This window comes from Desmodus rotundus, chromosome 5, assembly GCF_022682495.2.
Source record: "Desmodus rotundus isolate HL8 chromosome 5, HLdesRot8A.1, whole genome shotgun sequence".
NCBI lineage: Eukaryota > Metazoa > Chordata > Mammalia > Chiroptera > Phyllostomidae > Desmodus > Desmodus rotundus.
In genome coordinates this window covers 124,462,380-124,483,864 of record NC_071391.1, presented here as the reverse complement: position 1 = coordinate 124,483,864, position 21,485 = coordinate 124,462,380, and the positions used below count along the sequence as shown (strand labels likewise).

Sequence of the window (21,485 nt, the reverse complement as noted above, 5' to 3'; positions counted from 1 at the left end):
ACTATGAATATCTGGTCTACCTGCTGGAAGGGCAAGTTTAAGATTAAGTACCATAAAAACACTATATTTAGAAACCATATTTCTATAGCTCAGTTGTCTAAGTTCCCTAAACCAAGAGCACAGTAAGCATTAGACCAGTCTTTCCGTAGTGTGCAGAATCACCTGGTGTCCTCTTACACATGTAGGTTCTACCTTAAGCTCCTAAAATTGGGAGTTAGAGTTAAGAATCATAATTTTAAAAAGCTCTGCTAGTGATTCTTACGTGTATTAACATTTGGGAAGGACTAGCCAATGCTTTCTAGAAATTGGCCTGAAAGTTACAGGAATTGTAGACCTGGGTCTCCTAACTGACAGAGCTCATGGCAGAAAGTTATTAGAGGCCCTGATACATGCACTAACTACTTCTGTTAAACTCTCTAACTTGCAGGACACAGCAGGAGTTTCTTGGTAAACTGTCTGGGTTTTCTTACGTTCAGATCACAGTGCAGTCCAGACAAAATACCCAGTTAGGCTGTACGAACATTATGACGTAGCTAACTTCCCACAGCATCTGCTAAAGCTTGTGGGGGCCACTTTCTCCATTTTAATGCATTTCTTTAGGGTGATAAATTCACATATTTTAGGCTCATACTTTTACCACCTCTCATTGTGAATTAGGTTATTTTTCTACAAAGAATGTTTTCTGCATCACCCCATGTGCCAAGGTTGTGGGTTTGATCCCCAGTTAGGGCACATACAAGAATCAACCAATGAATGCATAAATAAGTGGAACAACAAATCAATATTTATCTCTCTCAAATCAATAAAAAAATTAAAAAGAAAAAAAAGAATGTTTTCTGTCTGCACGATACTGGTTTCAGGAAAATCCATGTGCGTGGTTTTGACATCATCTGTTAGCTGGCCGGTTGAAGGGCCGTCTTTCTGTGTGCTGTGATGCCGGCAGCTGCCTGTGATAACTTACTGCTCTTTAAGCCAACTGTCAGGTTTGGTGAAGGACTAGTATCCACAGTACCTGAAGGACTCTCGTAATTCAACAATCAAAAAATCCAGCTAAATGTTTGAACAGACACTTCACCTAAGGAGACATCTAGGTGACAAATAAACACATTACATTAGTCATTAAAGAATGCAAATTAAAACCTTAATGAGATACTTCTAAACACTAATTAAATGGCAACAAGAAAAAACCAAACAAACAAATGTGACCACATCAAGTCCTGGCAAGGATGTGGAGCAACTGGAACTTTCACACATGGCTGGTGGGAATGCAAAATGATACAGCCACTTTAATAAACAATTTAGTAGTTTCTTATAAAACTAAAGATCATCACACAACTCAGCAATCTCGTTTGTAGGTATTTATTTACCCAAGAGAAATGAAAACATAAGTCCACGCAAAAACTTGTACGTGAATGTTGATAGCAGCATTACTAATGATGGCCAAAAAGTAGGAAAACCCCCCTAAATGTCAATCATCTGCTAAATAGATCAACTGTGGTATATCCGCACGATGGAATGCTAACTGGCAATAAAAAGAAACAAATTAGTGATACCCGCAACAACATGGATTAATCTAACACACTTCATACTGAGCAAAAGAAAGCAGACTCACGTGGCTACAAACGTGTGATTCTGTTTATATGACAATCTAGAAAATGCATAATTGTTGGGACAGAAAACACAGGAGTGGTTGTCAGGGCCTGAGCACGGGGGCAAAGATTGACTACAAAAGACATTTTTTTAGGTGATGAAAATATTTTACATCTTGCTTGTGGTGATGGTCACATGGCTGTATGCATTTATCAGAATAAAAAAAGGTTGTTTTACTTTATGTAGATTATACTCAATAAATCAGATTTAAAACAAAAACAACAACATACACACGCTAGGACATAGGCTAATCTGATACACAGTGCTTCTCCAAATTTGAATTCCAGTTAGTGTGTGAAGCTTCTGATATTAAAATCCTGACTCTAGGCATTCTGGATAAGTGTTTCAAGTCAGCCATCTGCAGGATAGTTCTAGCTCATTAAGCTGGAAGGAGGACCAATGATGCTACAAAGTATTAATTAGGATGTATGGAGTCTCCAGACATGGCTCCCTGTGGTGATGAACAAAATAAATTTGGCCTCATTATGCAGCCGTGCCATCATTAGGGTCCTAATGAGCCCCCTGGGGTTTCAGTGCTGGGATCTCAGGGTATTTAATGAATATGTTAGGCCTTTGAGGTGGTCCCAGGACACTACTCGAGGGTGATACATTCACCAGGAGGAAATTCTGCTCATGAATGCAACTGATTGACTTTTAGCCAGTGAATTTGGCAGACAGGTGATGAGTAGAGCAGTGAGCCATGTAATAGATAAAATATTTTATCTATGATTCTGAATTTTTAAAAAATCTTACTTTTAATAGACTCCATTACAAAATACTTCGAGGACTTGTAAAAATAAGTGGGATGTCTGGCTGGTGTGGCTCAGTGGATTGAGCGCCGGCCTGAGAACCAAAGCATCACCGATTTGATTCCTAGTCAAGTCACATGCCTGGCTTGTGGACCAGGTCCCCATTTGGGGGTGTCTCAGAGGCAACCGATGAATGTTTCTCTGGCACATCAATGTTTCTCTCTGTCTCTTTCTCCCTTCCTTCCCCACTCTCTACAAAGTAAATAAATAAAATTTAAAAATAAGTGGGAAAAACTGTGTTTCAATTTTCAGCTAAAGATAAATATTACATTCTATTTTAATATGTAGGTCCCATACTTTTACTTCATGTAAGATACATTTAAATGTATGTAATTCCTTTGAATGATGCCTGAATATCCATTTCTTTGAAAAACCTGCACAATGAATTTTCTCAGGCTTAACGGATGCCTCCTCAAAATCCATTCAATATTTGTCAAAACTCAGGATTTTAATCCCTTGAATCTTTTTTCTTTTACACATAAGGTGACAGACTTAACCTGGGCTGTAACAATGTCCTCACCGCTAGACTAGCACTTCGGAATGCTGCTGCTGCTCCCAGCCAGATGGAAAAGGTAACAGGGCAGGTCAAGTTTGGGAATGCATCTACCGGCCTCACTAAACAGGAAGCCCCTTCTCATTTGGGAAACAGATGCAGTCCCTCCTCTGCTTACCAATCTCATATTTTTTCAGGAAATCTCCAAGTTCCTGGCTGAATTATTGAAACCCACTGAAGCCAATGTGTTTTAGTGCTTAGGAATGAGAGTTTTTGATAGTGCAAAAGTGGATGGGTAGGGCTAATATGCAAATTCATGAAATAGGGCTCAGTTTCAGTTCGTGCATTCTCTAATCAGAAACAGACCCTCGCTTTCGCCAGGTTGTTATGATGTATCCCTTACAGTTCTAAGGGACAAAAATATTTGAATTTCCAGAATTACACTTGATTTTTTAAATGGTAACCCACTTTCTGTGTGGCAACAGCTTTGGATTACTTTTCTAGTGCAAGGAAGAATTTTTCTTTACTCCAGGTCCATTCTTCAGTCCAGGAGTTAGTCTGCTATTTTATTGAGTACTTATAATTTGTCAAGCATCATTAGGCAGTGTGTGGGTAAAGGGAGAAGTTGGAGAAGGAGAGACCAATATGACTAATACTTAGTTCCTAGATTTAGATCCAAGTATCTTACAACTTAGTGGGTGCAAAATTCAGTGTAGACAGTTGCATTGATATTAAGAATTTGCGTTCTTATGGAAGTTCAATAGTGTGAACCTAACAGGGAAAATAGCCTGGTTATGTTTTAGATGGGTGGATAGCAGTTTATCTAATGTATGCAGTGATTCAACATTTCTTTCAGCATCTCCATGATTCAGAGTCTTGCACTAACTACCATAGTGGAAAAAGGAAAGGTCTTTGCTTTGCCCTGGCCGGGTACCTCAGTTGGTTAGAGCATCACACCGATATGCCAAGGTTTCTGGTTTGATTTCATCCCACCCCATCCCCGAGGGCACACACAAGAATCAACCAATGAATGCATAAATAAGTGGAACAACAAATCAATGTTTCCTGCTTGCTCTCTCTCCCTCTCTCCTTCCCTCTCCTCCTCTAAAATCAATAAGTAAAAAAAAATTTTTTTAAAGATCTTTGCTTTGAGTTGGCGGTATATGGATTGTATGGATGTCTTTAAGAGTACTAGGTTTAAATCCTGGATCTGCAATTTAACTGCTTATGTGACTCTGCATGAGTCATTTAACTTAGCCTTCTCATTTATAAAAAGAGGGTAGTAGCAACGTCTCATTGAGCTGATATGTGAATCAAACACACAAATGCATATGAAAGAATTAACTTAGTGCCTGGCACATAGTAGATGATAAATGAATGTAAATTACTATTATTACAGCCTCCCTGGGGATAGAGAACCATAGGGAAAAGGCTTGAAAACATAGACAGTAACATAAAAAAGGATAACTTACCAATGAATATTATATAAAGAGATGTATACTTCAGAATAGTAAAATAAACAACCTCCAAAACATGTTTTTACTACTCCAGAACCCTACTGCATAGTTTCAGGTGGGTGTCCAGATTATTCTGGGCTAAACCCCTGAATTTCTTGGCATTCAGCACTTATCCAAATAACAGCTTGGGCAAAGTCCTAGGGAGAAAAGGCAGTTTTTGTGGTGGGGCCTGGTTTATACTTAGTGATTACAAATTTCCCTTAAAGTTTTTAGTGGGAGTGGCTCTCTTGCAAAATTCCGAAGGAAATGTTTCCTAAATGGTCTGTCTTACCTTTAGAGTAGGCCACCACTTACATTAAGGTTAGTATTTTTCCCAGATGTCTGATGTCTAAAGCCTTACTGGGTTACTTAATTTAGGAGTTCTTTTTTCTTTCCCAGTTGAAAGGCAAATATTCCTGGTAGAAGAGAGGGGAACCAAGGTCCAACACTATCCCGGCCAATCCCTACTCTTATCCTCACTGTGCAGTGTGATTACTACCATTAGCAACCTAATCCTTCATTCAATCTAGACTTCCTTGTATGGGTCTGTCTATTGTGAGTGTATCTAGTCCCCAGTCTTGCTTGTAAATTCCTCTAGGGAAGGAATTATGTCAAAAGATTTTGTAGAATATAGATTCACCTTGGCCCTTATTATTCCCTAACTTAAGCTTATATAGTACAATTTGACATCAAAAGTAGACGAACAGTAAATAGTAAATTACTATTGTTCATTGTGATGACATGGTTTCCCTTCTCATAATTCTGGACTGTGTTCTCTAGTATTTATTTATTTATTTATCTTAGAGAGAGGACAGGGAAGACAGAGAGAGAGAGAGAGAGAGAGAGGTTAACATTAACTTGTTGTTCCACTTATTTATGCATTCGTTGGTTGATTGTTATATGTGCCCTGATGGGGGATCAAACCCACAGCCTTGGCATATTAGGACGATGCTCTAACCAACTGAGCTACCTGGCCAGGGCTGTAGTACTCTTTCAGAACTAGAAATTGTGGAGCAGGCAGTTCCAGACCTTCTGGAAATCTGAGACTACTGCAAAAGGCAACATAAGACTACAAATTAAGAAGGAAAAACAAATCTATTAACCATGTCAGAAATTGATTCTTGCTGACCACGGATCTTAGATGTAGAATAGAAATTTAGAAAGTTATTTTCCTATACTTTGCAAAAATTATCCAGTGAAATTTATGTTCACTTTGGGTAAATCTATGTGCAGTAAGGCCCACTCAAGGGTCATATCCATAACTTGCTCAGCTCTTCAGTACTCAAGAGTCCTAGGAAATGAGTCATTAGCACAGAAAGCCGCGTTTTGAATCTTCTAAATAAATCCATGGGGTTGTGGTATGAGAAAGTCTAATCTAGACTAGCCATAGTCTTATTTCCCTAACCTTACAATCTAATTTTTTTGGCTGTTTCTATGAACTTAGAGTTTAAAGGCACATCACCAAAAAAACAAGTCATTTTTCTTTTAAACTGAGAAATGATTTTGAGACATTGTGTTCAAAGCAAAAGGAAAGAATTGCCAGGAAGGTCTTTACAGCTTTTAAGTTGGATCAGTTAAAAAAAAAAGTGGGCCTTAAGGCATGAAAATGAGGCTGATACTTGGGAGTCATTGAAATAAACAGGAGCTACTTTTGTGTTTCGTGGGAAGAGAACGGAAATGCTGGACCTGGAGGAGGGCTCACCTAGGATACTAGGTTGTTAGCACTTTCAAAGACTCTGAAAATGAAATGGGGCAGGGCTTTTCCCTTCTTGCCCAAGAAGTTTAGGTACCTGGGACCTGCGTTTGCCCCAATTAATTGACTATTCACCCCTAACTTGTGTTTGGTGCCTTATCAGGTAAAGGCAGTGGAAACAGGTTCAAAGACAAGTGTAGTACTAAGTATCGGAAAGAACCAGGCTTCCAAATCGGCGCACCTGGCAGTGCACCAAGCTGCCCGAGAGACCCAAGTAAGGTAATGATGACCGTAGGACTAAACTCTTCCATTAAGGTAAAGTGAATATCGTGGGCTGCGTGAGGGTTCATCAGAAGTCCTCACCTAAAAATCTGAATATTTTCATAAGATCGAAGCACACCTTACCTCGGGGCTTAGGAGTTAATGAAATACGGTAAAACACCCCTAGAAATTAAATAACATTTAGAAAAACTGACTTTAGGAAGAATACAACATGACTATTTTTCATTTTTCTACTGCAAATTCTAGTAATGTAATGAGAAGCAGTAAAGCAGTTTAAGAGAAAGAAAAACAGGAAGGCGGGTCCCTGTTTGCAACACCTCCTGCCTCGCCTCCACCGCCCCCACCTCAGTGATCCCAGCCCACTCTCCAGCCTCGCTCCCACCCAGCTTGGCTCCACCCTGCCCAAGTTGCTCAGTGATTTTGCAGCCAGTCCGGGAGAAGCGAGGTGGGACTTCCGGCATTTGAAAAACTTCCGGCGGGAACCGGAAGATGTAGTCACACACACAGAATCCCGGGCCTTCGGATACATGGTGCGGGAAGGTGAGCAGAGCGTGTACCCTGGCGGTGATCCTGTGGGCTCGGGTCAGCCCGGCGCTCGGGCTCCAGTATTTTTTGGGCAATTTAAAAAGTTTTGAGCGCTCATTTGGGAAATAACGTTCCTTATTAAAGTGAGATGTTCTTACTGTTTGCGGTCTCTATTTACCAACTTACATCCAGAAAACCTCTCGTAGCTCCCAGGCGCATCTTCGTCAAAATGCAACTCTTAGCGCCTAGGGGCAAATTAAGCCCTGGCGAACCTAGATTGCGGTTATAGCTCAAATTTTTGGAGATGGGGAGGAAGCATCTTTTCACTATCGGATCATGACAGAATCAGCTGCATTCTCAGCGGTGTGCCTGGCATATAGGAGGCGCTGAATAACTGTTGAGGAAAGGAATGAATGGAAACTCTCCGGGCAACTTTCCCGCAACTTCCCATGGGACAGCATGTTATTAATGTAATGCATGTGGAATGGGAAACAAGCGTCTTGGTGTTTGGGGCTTTGGGTTCTATTCCGTCTGCCACATAGCTCTTGCCTTTGAATAAACCATTTGAACTCACTGGCCTGATCTGGCTGGGCAGAACTAGCATTGTTTCCGTACAACGAGGTTGCTCGTCCCACCTCTAGTCAGGGCTCCTACAAGAATCAACCAATGAATGCAACAATAAATGGAACAACAAATCCATGTGTTTCGCTCTCCCCTTCCCTCCCTCTCTACTTTCCTCTCTCTAAAATTAATTAATAAAAAATAAATAAATATAGAGGCTCTTTCAGGTTTAGTATTTTGTTTTCATTACTCATTTGGGCATTTATGCTGACATTCTGACCACTTCTGATGGTACCCTTAGGGAAACTTTTAGGTGTCTCTGAAAAAGTTGTTCCCCTCTGCTCTCCTTAAATTTTTAGTTGTGTTTTTTCCTATTTTCATATTTGTCTTATGCAGAGTTCCCTGTGCCCTTCTCCTGATTTTCTTTTTCTTTTTTTATATGCAAGCAAAGTTTATTTAGAAAGTCACAGAGGTAGAAGAAGTGGGCCTTAGAAGAAACAAATAGGCTCAGGAAACAAGTCACAGAGGCAAAAGAAGGGCCCTCGGAGCTCAGGAGAAAGCGAGAAGCAAGAAGAATGCCCTGGGTGAAGCGGGTGGGGAAAGGCTCCCTATGGACATGCTCCATAGAGAGATCCACCCTTCAGATCTTCACGTGCTCTAGTTTAGTGCCTTCTCACTTAGCAACGTCACAGAAGCCTCCAAGTTATTGATTTGAATATGCTCAGGTGCCCACAGAGGTAAGACAGCTTGGTAGATTGGAAAATCTCAAGCCACTAAGAATAGGAATGTTCTTCTGTGCCATCACTTCTGCAAGAAAGCAATGAGTTCCATGTGTGACTTTTGTCTAATAGTGATGGGGAAAACAAATGTATATTCCTCTATAGAGACCATTGTAAGACTGTGTTCTTATGTTCATCTAGTAAGCAGTTACAGAGCAGCTATTAAGGGCCAGGCTCTGTGTGACGCAGAAATGAAAAAGGTTAATGTGGTTTCTTCCTTCATGGTGACTACTTCCATGAAGTAAGCATGGGGAATGCAGACAACAAATAAGGATAATTATAGGTTATGTTAAATAGTGTTTTATAAAGAAAGTAAACAGGGTCCTGTGATACTTTCAGGACACCTGTTTTAGGCATGAAGTATTGACCTCTAAGAGGAGATGAGGAGCCAGCCTACTGAGATGAGCAGGAGGAATAGTATACTCCAGGCAGAGTGAACTCGAGGTGGGAAAGAGTCGTGCTTGTTCCAGCAACAAGCGTGTGACTATGGCTGCGGAGCCACAGCAAGTGGTAAAGATGATTAGAGAGGTAGGCGGTGTCAGTCCTGCAGGGCACTTTCAAAGGCAACGGTAAAAAATAGGACTTGGTTCTACGTGGAGGATGGGAAATCATGGAATGGTTTTTAAGCATTGTCTAAATAATTTCAGTTGGTATGTGGAGAATGGGTTGAAGGGGCAAGAGTGGAAGCAGGGCACCAGTTAAAAGGCTATAACAGTAGTCCAGCTGAGAGATAGTGGGACCTGAAGACTCACTGGAGGGCATAGAGATTTAAGATACATTTTGGAGGAAAAATTTATTTGACTTACTGGTAGACTAGATGTGGGAGATGAAAGGAAAAAAGATTTGCAAGGCTTTCACTGAGTGAAGGAAACTTTGGAGGCTGATGGATGTGTTCATTATTTTGGTTGTGGAGATGTGTGGAGATATGTCAAAACTTACCAAATTTGTACACTTTTAAAGTTTTTAAAAAAATTTTATTTATTTTTAGAGAGGGGAAGGGAGGGAGAAAGGGAGGGAGAGAAACATCAGTGTGTGGTTGCCTCTCATGCACCCCCCACTGGGGACCGCCTTGCAACCCAGGCACGTGCTGTGACTGGGAACTGAACCAGCAACCCTTTGGTTCGCAAGCGGGTGCTCAATCCACTGAGCCACACCAGCCAGGGCCAAATTTGTATACTCTAAGCATGTACAGTTTATTGCATGTCAGTTATAGCTCAATGAAGCTGTTAAAATTTTTCAAAGGTTCTGGCTTAGCAAAAAATCATCCATCTTAAGTGGATGGTGGTACCATTTACTGAGATGGAAAAGGCCGGGGAAGGAATGGGTTAAGTAGGTGATAAAGTATTTAAAACCATGGAAATGGATGAAATTTTGGTTCATCCAACCTAACAAATCCTATTGACCAAACCCTATAATACACTGTAAGGAAGCGTTGGAGAATGGAGATAGAGATACAGTTCCTAAGAACATTGGTCTTTAAACTGGAATTTGCATACCCCTGGGAGTATGTATAGATATGGACATAGATAGTCTATGCCCTGGGAGTATGGGCATAGATAGTTTTTAAGGAATAATTTCTAGGTCCTTAGCTTTTATATATACTTTGTCTTAAACTGATCTGCTTGAAATTGGCCAATGTGTTCATGCATATTCTCCTTTCTCACCTTCCTTTTCAAAATCGTACTCTTCCCCCCCACGTGTTTATATCCTACTCATCTTTCTATGGTAACTGCCTCTAGACGGCCCGAAAGGGGCACTTTGAAATATTTTTTTCAGAGGAGTCTTCCTTAATGAGTAATCAAAATTTTATGAGCTTGCCAAGTTTTTGTCTATCCCTATTTTAAACACATTTCTATTAAGGCTGAAGTGTGGAGCTAGCATTGGTGCATAGTGGTCTATGTGGGCATGTTCCGATTCAGGTATATTGTAGAATGGGGTGGTGGGAGTGAATGATCTGCCTGGTTGTTTGTTGGGGTGCACCTTCAGGTTTTTATTCTTGGGCTGGTAAGATTCTCCAGAGAAGACCCTTTCCATTCTCCTCCCTAGAGGCTAAGGATCTGCCAGGCAGCTCCCTGGGAGCTTACTGGGAGAAGAGGAGGAGGATAGGGATGAGATGGCAGGAGCAGGAGTTCGCTGTGGTTAGCATTCAGTGCCTGTGGTTCCCGTGCCCCCAACTGTCCTCGGTGTCCTCTAGTCTAGCGACTCTATTGTACCCTCTTCAGAGGGTCAGCCTGCAGAGCATGAAGCAGAGTAGGGCATTTAGAGATAGTCCTTTGCCTCAGACAGCTCACACCCAGTCCTTAGTCCCCTTACCCTTAGTGTCAAGGTATCAGGTGCTGCTTCCTGATACTTAATTTTTTTTTTTTTAAGGATACTGTGGAGTAAATTGGTTTGGTTTTGAATTTCTCCCACTGCTAAGTTGGGATTTTAATATTTATGTAGTGAAATCTGTTTATCTTTTTGGCTTTGGGAGTTGAGTCATGCTTCGGAAAACTTTTCTTCTCCCACCTCCACTCAAAATCATGAAAACAGTCTTTATTTTTTGTAGTATTTTGTATTTTATTTTGTACATTTAGAATTATTTGTCAGTGTGGAATATGTTTTTGTTCATGGTGTGGTGGTAGGAATTAAACACTCGTTTTCCTTCAGAGTGGTAGCTGATTGTCTTACTACCATTCACTGAATTATCCATTTCTGCCCTGGTTTGAACTGCCACCCCATCACACACTAACGTGCTCTGTTTTTGTTTTATTGTTGTGAAGTACATACAATAAAGTCATCCCAAGTTACCCACTCCTTTCTGGTCAGTGTCTAGAAGCACTCATTTCAGGGAGAATGACCTGCATACACATGAACTCGCAAAAAGGGGGTGAAGGAAAAGATGTAAGTTCATCCTCTCTACTTCCTGGAGACTTTCCTTTTGTTGTCCTGGTTCCTTCCGTGCACTCTCCTGCAGGAGCTCTGTCTGGACTGAGTTGAGCTGTGGCCGCTGGGAGAACATGCTCCCTTTTGTGACACCCCTTTGCCAGTGTTTCTGTGAAGTCTTTCTCCTCCGAGTGGAAGGTAGAACCAGAGGCATTGTAACATATGCCTGATTTAGGAGCTTGTTTAAAGGGTTGCAAATATGTCAGAGTCTAATACAGTTTTTGTGGTTTGACATACATTGTTTAGGTAATTTATCTGCTAAAGTAAATCTGGTTATTTCGTGTATCATATGATGTCTATGGTAATTTGTCTTGATTTTTTTAGAGCCAGGACTTTGAATTTGGTAAATGTTTAGTAGCTTCAGTGATTGTTATTTAAAATTGAGTTTTTTTATTATAAGGGAATGGCTTATCTTGTTTTAGGAATAATGGGACTGCTTATTCAGTCAGTCAACACTGTTTGACTGTGAACTTTGTAGATGGACTGTCAGAAGAAGATATATTGTAAGAAGATATAGAAGAGGGAAAATATTTCCTTTTTGTTTTTTTAAACCTAGTGTGTGAAGCACTGGTAGCTTTATTAAAAAAAATATATGTATATTGTTTTTAGAGAAACAGGAGAGGAGGGAGGGAGAGAGAGAGAGAAATAGAAAGAGAAACATCGATGTGAGAGAAAATATCTTTTGGTTGCCTCCCATATGTGCCGTGACTGGGAATTGAACCCCCAACCTTTTTGGTATACGAGGTGATGTTCTAGCCAGCTGAGCCATGCTGGCCAGGGTGGAAATTATTTCTTACATAGTTTAATATAGTTTATAGATATAGTTTAATAAAGACCTTTATAATTTGTTGTCTGATAAACCATCAAAAACAGTTTACTCCTTCATATAATTCTGAACAACTATGAATTGTCACCCTCTAGGAACTTGTATTTTACCAAAGATGGCTCACACTCATCAGGCTTTTGAAACCATTGGAAGGGTGTTAGCTGCTGTCATAAATGGCAGCCACATAAGAGGGGAAACCAGTGTTCGGGCTTGTGAACGGCCCTCTTCTTTCCCCCCACGGATGGCATTTTCCAGCAGCAGAGCCATTGGGGTTGTAGTTTTGCATGGCACCTCATTTTGTAGACAGAAGAAGTATCAGTCATGCAGGTGATTCAAATCATGCTGATTTCATGTTCTGTTTCTTCGAGATGTCATCATTGCCAAGAAGAGCGAAAGTAAAGGTCCAGACTGCAGAATCCAAGGATGAATTTTCTTCCCTCTCTGAATTGTAAGCAAATACACACACACACACACACACACACGTTTAGTGGGGGTGGGAGAGTGATGGATATTTGAGGGAGTTAATGCGTCCTTCCACTACCTGCATGTGAAGAAGGCTGTGCCTTTCCGTCATTCATGCAGCACATATTTATTGAGCTCACGCTGTGTCCCGGTTCTGTTTAGGCATTGGTCCTGATGAACAAGGAGAAAGTAATGAATTCAAAATACAACAATATTTACATAAGCTTCATGAGAGCAGCGAGTTTTTCCATGCAGGGTGGGGCAAGAGTAGGTTTATAATTGTGCGTATGTGAAGCACAGAGTTTATTCTTGTATTATTAATTTTTTACTGTATTTTCCATATGAATAACTGTAAACCTACTTTTGCCACACCCTGTATGGCTTTAGAGAGAGGTTTCTCAACCTCAATACTATTGATTGGAGAATTGGCTGTGAGGGGGGACTGTCCTTTGCAATGTAGGATATTTAGCAGTATCTGGCGTGTCTACCTACTAGATGCTAATAGCATCCTCCCAAGCTCTCTCCCAGCACCCCCTGCTGTGACAATCAAAAGTGTCTCCAGTCATTGCCAGATGCTCAGATGCTCCCTGTGAGGGTGCCCTGGAGAAATGTATTAAATAAATGACTGACCAGGGCTAGGCAGTGATAGTCCCGTGAAGAAACATAAAGCCGGGCAAGGGACAGAGAGCATGGGGAGTGGTTGTAGTGGGGGGATATTTTGGATACAGTAGTTGGGAAACTTCCTTTGGGGGGTATGGCAGGAACTCTATATGAGATTTGGGATGGCAACTTGCAGAGATCTGATCTGAGGCATGCTGAGGAATGGGTGTTCCAGGTTGAGGGAACGGCAAGTGCAAAGACCCAGAGGCAGGAATGAGCTTGAAGTGTTAAGGGGACAGCAAGACCAGTGTGGCCAGGCCAGAGTCACCAAGAGAGGTAGTGGAAGTGGAATGATAGGTAATGGGCTGTGGCAAGGTGTTAGGGTTTTGTGTGAAGTGGGATGGGAAGCCACTGGCCGGCTTGGGGGCGGGGGTATAACATCCTGTTTATATTTGTGAGACATCATTCTCGTTTCTTGAGGGTGAACAAACAGACTGTAGTGGTGCTGAAATGGAAGCAGGGAGATCAGTTAAAGAGATTATTATAGAAGCCGTGGGTGCTAGAGGAGAAAATGGTGAGAAGTGGTCTAATTTGGGATATACTTTAAAGATAGAGTAGACAGAATACGCTGCTGGATGTGATTTGGGGTGTGAAGGAAAGACAGGAATTTGGTGATAGCATGAAGATCAGGTGTGAAGGTGGTGAAATCAGGAGTTCCGTGTTGGACTTGGTAAGTTTGAGACACTTGTTAGAAATCAAATGAAAATGGATACTCTTGAGCTCAGGTCAAGTTGGAGACATAAAAGTGAGATTCTTCTATTCTCAGCTGTAGGATGAGCTGAGGTCATCTAGTAAAAGAGCCTAGAGAGCAGAGGGCTGAGGACTAAGTCTCAGAGGGTCCCAACATTGAAAGGTTGGGGAGAGGAGGACGGGAAGCAAAGCGAGGGGAAGCTGCCAGGGACGTGGGGGAACCAGAGGAGCGGTGTTCCGGGAGGTGTGGGAGACGTGCTCCAAGGAGCGAGCGCCAGGTGCTGCTGAGAGGTCAAGTTGCTTCGGAGTGAGAGCTGACTAGCTGTTTTAGAACTGCCTCATGTTTGATAAAGTAAGACCGGTACTGAGTTTTTCTGGATAACGACTGAAGTCACTTTTGTGCCCGTCATGTAATCTTTGCAATACCCCATGTGGAATAAAGTTAATAATTCCTGCTTGACAGATGATGAGACTGAGGAGGAAAGAAGTCATTCTGTGCAGTTTGGTGAGAGCATGAAGAGGAGAACCCTGATTTTCTGATTCCTTGGTTTTCTAAATCTCATCCCTTTAATTCCACTGTTACTGTGCTATGCTAGTTTCGTGATTTTCTGTGGGGGGGTTTTGCTTACTTGTAGGCTTTAGTTAGCATCTACCTTTGTAGATAACTCACTTGGGGACTATCTGTGGCTTGACCTACCACAACTGTGCTCTTCTAGAGCCTAGTTTAGCTAAGCAGTCTTCCAGTCAGGTTGTTGCCCCTAGGCAGAACTCAAACCATTCAGAAAGCCGGACATCTCAATTCGACTTCACTGGAGGAAGTGGTTGTCCTTCCCACCAGTACTGACCTTTCACATGAGGGATAGAAATACAATTAACTGGGTTGACAGGAGTGTGGTGTTCCTTTACCACAGTTCATATACTGCTTTTTCTCTGCTGTCGCTATGAGTTTAATTCTTGGGTTGTAGCTGCATCTGACGCTGTCTAATGAGGAAACAGATCCATTGTGTGGAAGGAACAAAAGGATAAAACAGTAAGGGTCTTGGTACTGGCTCTTTTTGTAATTGAGGGTGTTTCCTAGAGCCATTTTCCACTCTTTAGGTTGGTCTGAATAACTTAATACGATTTAAATGAATTTGATTAGCGGTTAGGAAATTATTTAAGTGCTTTTCACTGTTAAAATGGAAAACCTCACGGTGACTATAGTGTGACATGACCCAGTAAATTGCTTAAGGTGATAAATGATTTCCTGCGCCTTGAGTGTATGTGCGTGTATCCGTCTGTTAGGTGACGGGGAACTGAGAGAGACTTGTGATTTACAGCACATCAGGGGGTTTTACATTGGTCTCTGATTAACTCTTGTTTAATTGTTAATATCTGTTCATGGCCTGTGCTCACATGTCTCCATTTTATATTAAACACCTCTTACCTTATTCTTTTTAAGAAGCATTATATGTCTGTCTGTTTTTGCCTTTAACATTTGGCTTCAGTTTTCCTAAAATTTTTTCTGGCAATTTATTCCTAGATCATCTGCCTCTGAAGACGATGACAAGGACGATAGTGCCTGGGAGCCCCAAAAGAAAGTCCCCAGAAACCCTAAGCAACCTGTTCGCAAGGAATCCAAACCAAAGAGGGCGCCCCGGGTGAAGAAGAGTGCCCGGCAGATCAGCGATGGCTCGGAAGGCGCCGCTGTTAAGGAGGTGCTGGTAGGTGCTTTGGCTGCGTACCGGGACACTAGTGCTTTCCTGATTAGTGATGTTCCTTTCTCCTTACATACAACAGGACAAAGCAGATAGAGGACAGTGACTTCAGGGCGGCGGTGTCCTCTGCCACGGGTTTTAATAACATTTACCTTCTGATCCTCTGTGTTGGAGAAGAAGGAATGTTTATCAACTGGCATATATGTGTATCTTGCCATAAGCACACTGTGTTTTTTTCTCTTTTCTTAAACTTACTTAGATTTCTTTATCTTCTCTCTCAGCTGTTGACATTGCCTTTTACGTATTTGAGAACATGGGACGTTTCTCATTTCTCACTACCAGGCCGGCTATTTTGCATCCATGTTCTGCCCTATGACAGTGGACGAAACGCCATTGCTCCCTCAGGGGCTGGCCCCTCTGCTTGGGCTTTAGATCCCACCCCCTCCCACCTTCTCAATGAGAGGTCTGTGCTCCCTCTGTCGCCCCTTTTCTTTCTTCTGCCAGCATTTCTTCCATTGGCTCAATCCTTAAACAGTATAACAATGTTCTTTTAGATCTAATTTTTAAGAAGCTTCCCCCTAACTCCTTATCCCTTTCCAGTTATTTGTCAAGTTCACACGACACAAGGCAAAGTTAAGGCTAAGGCCTGCCGACTGATTCAACTGGTAAAGATACAACGAGCCACTCTTTAATTTAGATAATTTCCTACTTACAGAGATAGCAAAGAGAAAAATGGTCAGAATTAGTCTTGGATTTAGTCGTAGGCTACATAATAACCATTCGTTAAGAGTGACTGAAAAAACCCATGAAAGCAAAAGAAAATAAACTTTGATTATTCAGTCTGTCAAAGGTTCAGGTTAACTATAAAAAGGAAAAATATTGTCATGGAGGCTTAATAAACTTATTAAGCACTGAAGGAGCTATAGAATCTTAGAACCTTCAAAAAATGGAGAGATGTTTCCATATGTTTTTGATAGTTTAGATCCATGTTTCTCAAAATTTTTGGTTTTTGGATGCCTTTACACTCTTAAAATTTATTGGGAACCCCAAAGAACTTTTACTTATGTGGATTATATCTATCAATATTTATTGTATTAGAAATTAATGAGACATTTAAAAAATATTAATCAATTTAAAAATAAAGATGTTACATGTTGATACATATAACACTTCAATGAAAAATAAGTATATATTTTTTCAACACAAAAAAATAGTGAGAAGAACAATATTGTTTTACATTTTTGCAAATGCCTCTCATGTGTGACAGAAAATAACTGAACTATTCAAGGAAAACCCTGCCTCCACGGAGATTTTCCCTGGTATGTGGAAAATGGAGTGTGGCTACTTGAAAATAGATTTTTCAAGTAAATGTGGATATTGGTATTCGATTCTTTACCAAAACTCAGTAAGTGGTGGTTTCTTTGTTTTTTAAAATTTACTTGTTGATTTTTAGAGAGAGAGGAAGGGGGTAGAGAGACACACTCAGGTTGATTTGTTGTTCTGCCTATACATGCATTCATTAGTTAATTCTCGTGTGTGCCCTGACCCGGCATTGAACCTGCAACCTTGACATATCAGGACGATGCTCTAACCAGCTGAGCTACCTGGCCTGGAGTAAGTGGTAGTTTCTTAAAGGTTTGTCCTATGGTGGTAGCTGGACCACATTAATGAACTTTTTATCCTGTTATATTAAAATCCATTGGTCTGTGTTATAATATGAATAGATCTTTTACCCAAGCATGATTTTATAACATATTGGTCCTTGGGAAAATATGGGTCCACTGATTTATGCTTATCTCCTAAACATTAGTACCTCTCATCATGCAGTGTCGGAAATTCACATGTGTCAATGTAACCACTGATTTCGTCACAGTGTGGGAAAACTGTCCAGCTCATAGAAGCAGGTACAAATTTTCTAATTTTCCCTTTAAAGGCTGAATTTTATTATTGGCCCAAAGACAGGTATTTCTTTGAAGTGACAGTCTGACAGAAACCCACATTTGATTAACCGTAGTTTGTCACTCATTCTTTCGAGTGAAAGGGGTGTTTTATGGAAAAAGAAGCTGGGTTGACTCACAGCTCAGCCGGCCGCAGGGGTGCTTTTCCCCAGGACAGCCCCGCAGGTCCGCGCACGTCGCGGGCAGCAGGAGTGCTTGCTGGGCACTGACTGCAGCTCAGATGTTGAAAAAGTATATGCCTTCAAGGGTCGACATTTTAAACGTTAGTACTTGTTACTGCTGTATTCTTAAGTGATACTGACACTGTTTCATCGCAAGCGTGTGGCAGTGCAGGGAGCAGTGACTGTAATTACAGCCAGGCGCCGCTGCCGAGCTTTTTGCTGCCATTGCTCTTGCCGAATCCTCGCACATTTCAGCATTTGTGAAGAAGGCAAGTGATGTCTCGGCATTATTACGAACGTGGCTTTGACCTCACAGATTCCCTGGAGGGTCTCGGCGTCCCCCAGGGGTCTGTGAACAACACTGAGAAACAGTAGCTCGATCTTGCCTGATGACTCCAGAGAAGAAATCTTTCAGTATCTAATTTATTATTGTTGGCCTTTTTTCCCCTCTTACTTTAAATCTCTCACCTTCAGTCATTTTATTTTTTTCTTAATTTCTCCATCTACTTCTTTTCTCCCTATTAGGAGGTGGTCTAGGTGTGGTAGTGGTGGTAATGATATTGGTATCAGCAAACATTTTGTGCTTATTATTAGCCAGGCAATATGCTGAACACTGCACTTGGTTGTCTTACCTAATCCTCACAACAACCTCTTGAGGCAGGTGCTCTTATTGTCCTGATTTTGTAGACGAGAAGGCCGAGGCAGGAGACATTAAGTGACTTGCTGGTGGACCATAGATAGTAAGTGATAGAATTGGGTTTCTAAGTCAGGAAGGTGATTTTGTCAGCACTTCAGGAACTGGTACATATTTCTCACAGGTGTTTTTATATCAGCCATGCTCCTAAGAGTGATGTATAAAACTAGAGTGCTGGTTTAATAATACTTTGATCCAATCGTAAGAACTTGCAATTCTTATGACTAGCACTGTCTCCCCTTAGAGGCTGAAGTAAGTAGGGCGTCAAATAGGAATCAGAAATTTACTTGGTGACCATCGACTCAGAGGAGGAGACCCGGACAGACGCATTCATTTGGGTTTATCGAGTGCCTGCTGTGGTCTAGGCTCTGTGCCCATCGCAGGGACAGATGAAGGTTTCCGTTGCCTGAATCTAAGGTAGTCTGTGTCCGTGTCGCAGGAGGCTCGTCCTGCCACTGGGACCGAGATACCCAGAATCTGCTGCTCAGCTTTCCTCTTCCTCGTGCCTTACTTAGAAGAATGTGGATTGTATTTGCTTTTTATGGGTTTTTGCTCCTCTATGGCTGACAACCCTCTGTGTGATTGACACATTCTTTAACGAAGTCAATTCATCTGATCAGGTTATTACCAGCTCTGATGGAGTCATTCTATTTTTATTTCTCTGTTCTCATCCATTATGTTTCAGCTGACAATATGTAGTCCTCGGAGGTCTGCTTAGCGTATGTCATTTCCAGGTTCAGGTGGTAGTGGGTGGGCATTAGGATGGGGTGCTCTTTATTGTAGTAGTTCCCAGTATTTTCAGCAGTCAGTAATTTTGGAAAAGTATTCGATATGAGAGAAAATTGAATTTTAACTGAATTTAGTTTGGGAGTTGTCCTGTGCTGGTTTGCGCCATCTGCATCGCTTAGGTAAATGGAAACAAGCTAGCCTGTGAAATTGTAAACTCCACACGGGCAGGGTCTGTATCTTGTTTAGTGCCCAGACGAGTGCCAGGTCTCATTCCTTCCCACCTGAGGTGTCACTTGGGTGTGGATGGGCGAGGGGAGCGTGTGTCCAGTGGCCTCGGGACACGTGGGAGCTGCTTTGCAAACTCTTATTAAAGACGGATGCCTGGCACTACTTTGCTGTCATGCTTTTGTCTGTCCTGGGTCCCTCTCGTCACTTGGCGGAAGGTGTAGCCTGTTGGGTCTTATCAGTGTGTGTTTTTCTTCTCTCTCTAAATGATTGATTCTTTATTGCAAGTTTTGTTTTATTTATTTATTTTTTAAAACTAGGTTTTTTGCTTAATCTTCCCTTTAATCCTCACCTGAGGATATGTTTATTAATTTTAGAGAGAGAGGAAGGAAGGGAGGGAGGGAGGTGGCAGAGGGAGAGAGAGAGAGGAGAGAGCAACATTCAAATATTGTTGAAATATTGATCTGCTGCCTCTGGTGTGGTCCCCAACTGGATATTGAACCTGCAACCCTTTGGTGTCTGGGACGACAAACACTCCGACCAACTGAGCCACCTGGCCAGGCCTTGATTGCAAGTTTTAAATCTTGGTTTCTCCAGCATGTGTAGACCTATCTTTTAGTTATTTATTTATTGTTTAAAATCCTTACCCAAGGACATGCTCATTGATTCGAGAGATAGAAAGAGAGAGTTGGGGTGGAGCGGGGTGGAAAGGGGGAGGGGGGGAGAGAGAGAGGAGGGGAGAGAGAGAGAGAGGGGGGAGAGAGAGAGAGAGATCGATCTATTGGCTGCCTTCTGCACAGGCCCCAACTGGGGATAGAACCCACAGTCTTAGGTGTACGGGATGATGCTCCAACCAACTAAGCCACATGGCCAGAGCCCTTTAGTCATTTTTTAAAATTAAACTTTTTATTTGTAGATAATTTCACATGCAGTTGTAAAAAATATACAGAGAGATCTCATGTGCCCTTTATCCAGTTTCCCCCAATGGTAACATCTTGCAAAATTTAGTAAAAGAATCACAACAGGGATATTGATAAAATCCACTGATCTTTTTTAGATTTCCCCAGTTTTATTTGCATGCATTTATGTGTATGTGCGTCTTTAGTTCTGTGAAGTTTTATCACATGTGTGAATTTGTGTATCTATCACCGCAAGTACCTAGCGTTGCCCTTATATAGCCACAGCCAGCTCCCTCCCACCCTCCCTCTCCCCAGTTTCTGACATCTGGCAACCACTAATTTGTTCAGGAATGTTATATAGTGCAGGAATGTTTTTGAGATCAGCTTTTTCCCCCATCGAACATAAGATCCTTGAGATTCTTCCAGATTATTGTGTGAATAATTTGTTCCTTTTTGTTGATGAGTAATATTCCACAGCGATTAGTTTTTATCTTCTAATTCTCCTGTGTTTTCATTGTGGTTTGATAGAATAGTTCTGTGGCTGTGGCTGATGTTGATTTGGAAGACAGAAAAAATAAATCAGTTACTGTGCAGACTCTGAAAACAGCAAAGACAAAACGGAAAAATTCAGCTCAGTTGCCTTCAGCTCCCAAGACCAAAAAGCTGAAAGTTGATGAAGAAACCAAAGGCAGCAACTTGAAGGGTGAGAGTCACAGTACAGAGGCACCATCCACAAGCACCCCGTGGGAGGGGGCCTGCAAGAAGGAAGAGGACGAAGATGACTGTGCGTCTGGTCAGTCCCCATTAAAGACAGCGAAGACCGAAGCATCCCAGGGGCAGCCTGACAGGTTTGTGGCAAACGCCACCGATATTGCAGAGGAGATGGAAATGAACTGGGACATTGTGCAGGTACGTGCAGCCTTCTTCTGTACTGTAAGATGCCCAGAGGAATGAATGTCCCTAGTGGCCTCCGGAGATCAGCCACTTACTTCATCTTTAGTTTTGAAATTCAGTCTATTTTATATATTTACTTGATTTTGTTAACCAGTTGATTATGATAATTCTTTAATAACTTTTGGGTTTCTTCCATTTTTGGCAGCTCTTGCACATCAAGATTGAAATACAAATAAAACTTAATGCCTTCTGAGCTTTACTTTGAAAAATCTGCTTAGGTTTTGAGAAGAGTTACTAAAAGTGCATTTCATTTTTTTTCTTCTCCAGACTGACTTCTCTCAGCTTTTCTGCTTGCATGTACATTTTGCTGAAACTTG

General features: G+C 41.6%; 1 protein-coding gene across 2 annotated transcripts in view; it reads left to right on the top strand.

The window, feature by feature from the left end:
• The first annotated feature begins 6,907 nt into the window (after positions 1-6,907).
• The window catches only part of SRBD1 (S1 RNA binding domain 1), a 180,847-nt gene continuing 166,269 nt past the window's right edge, over positions 6,908-21,485 (top strand). For both annotated transcript variants that reach the window (XM_045189474.2, XM_024552858.3), the window contains exons 1-4: positions 6,908-6,963; positions 12,408-12,487; positions 15,374-15,554; positions 20,743-21,123. In XM_045189474.2, the coding sequence (XP_045045409.2) occupies positions 12,408-12,487; positions 15,374-15,554; positions 20,743-21,123 (642 nt within the window). In that variant the 5' untranslated portion in view covers positions 6,908-6,963. The remainder of the gene's footprint in view (positions 6,964-12,407; positions 12,488-15,373; positions 15,555-20,742; positions 21,124-21,485) is intronic.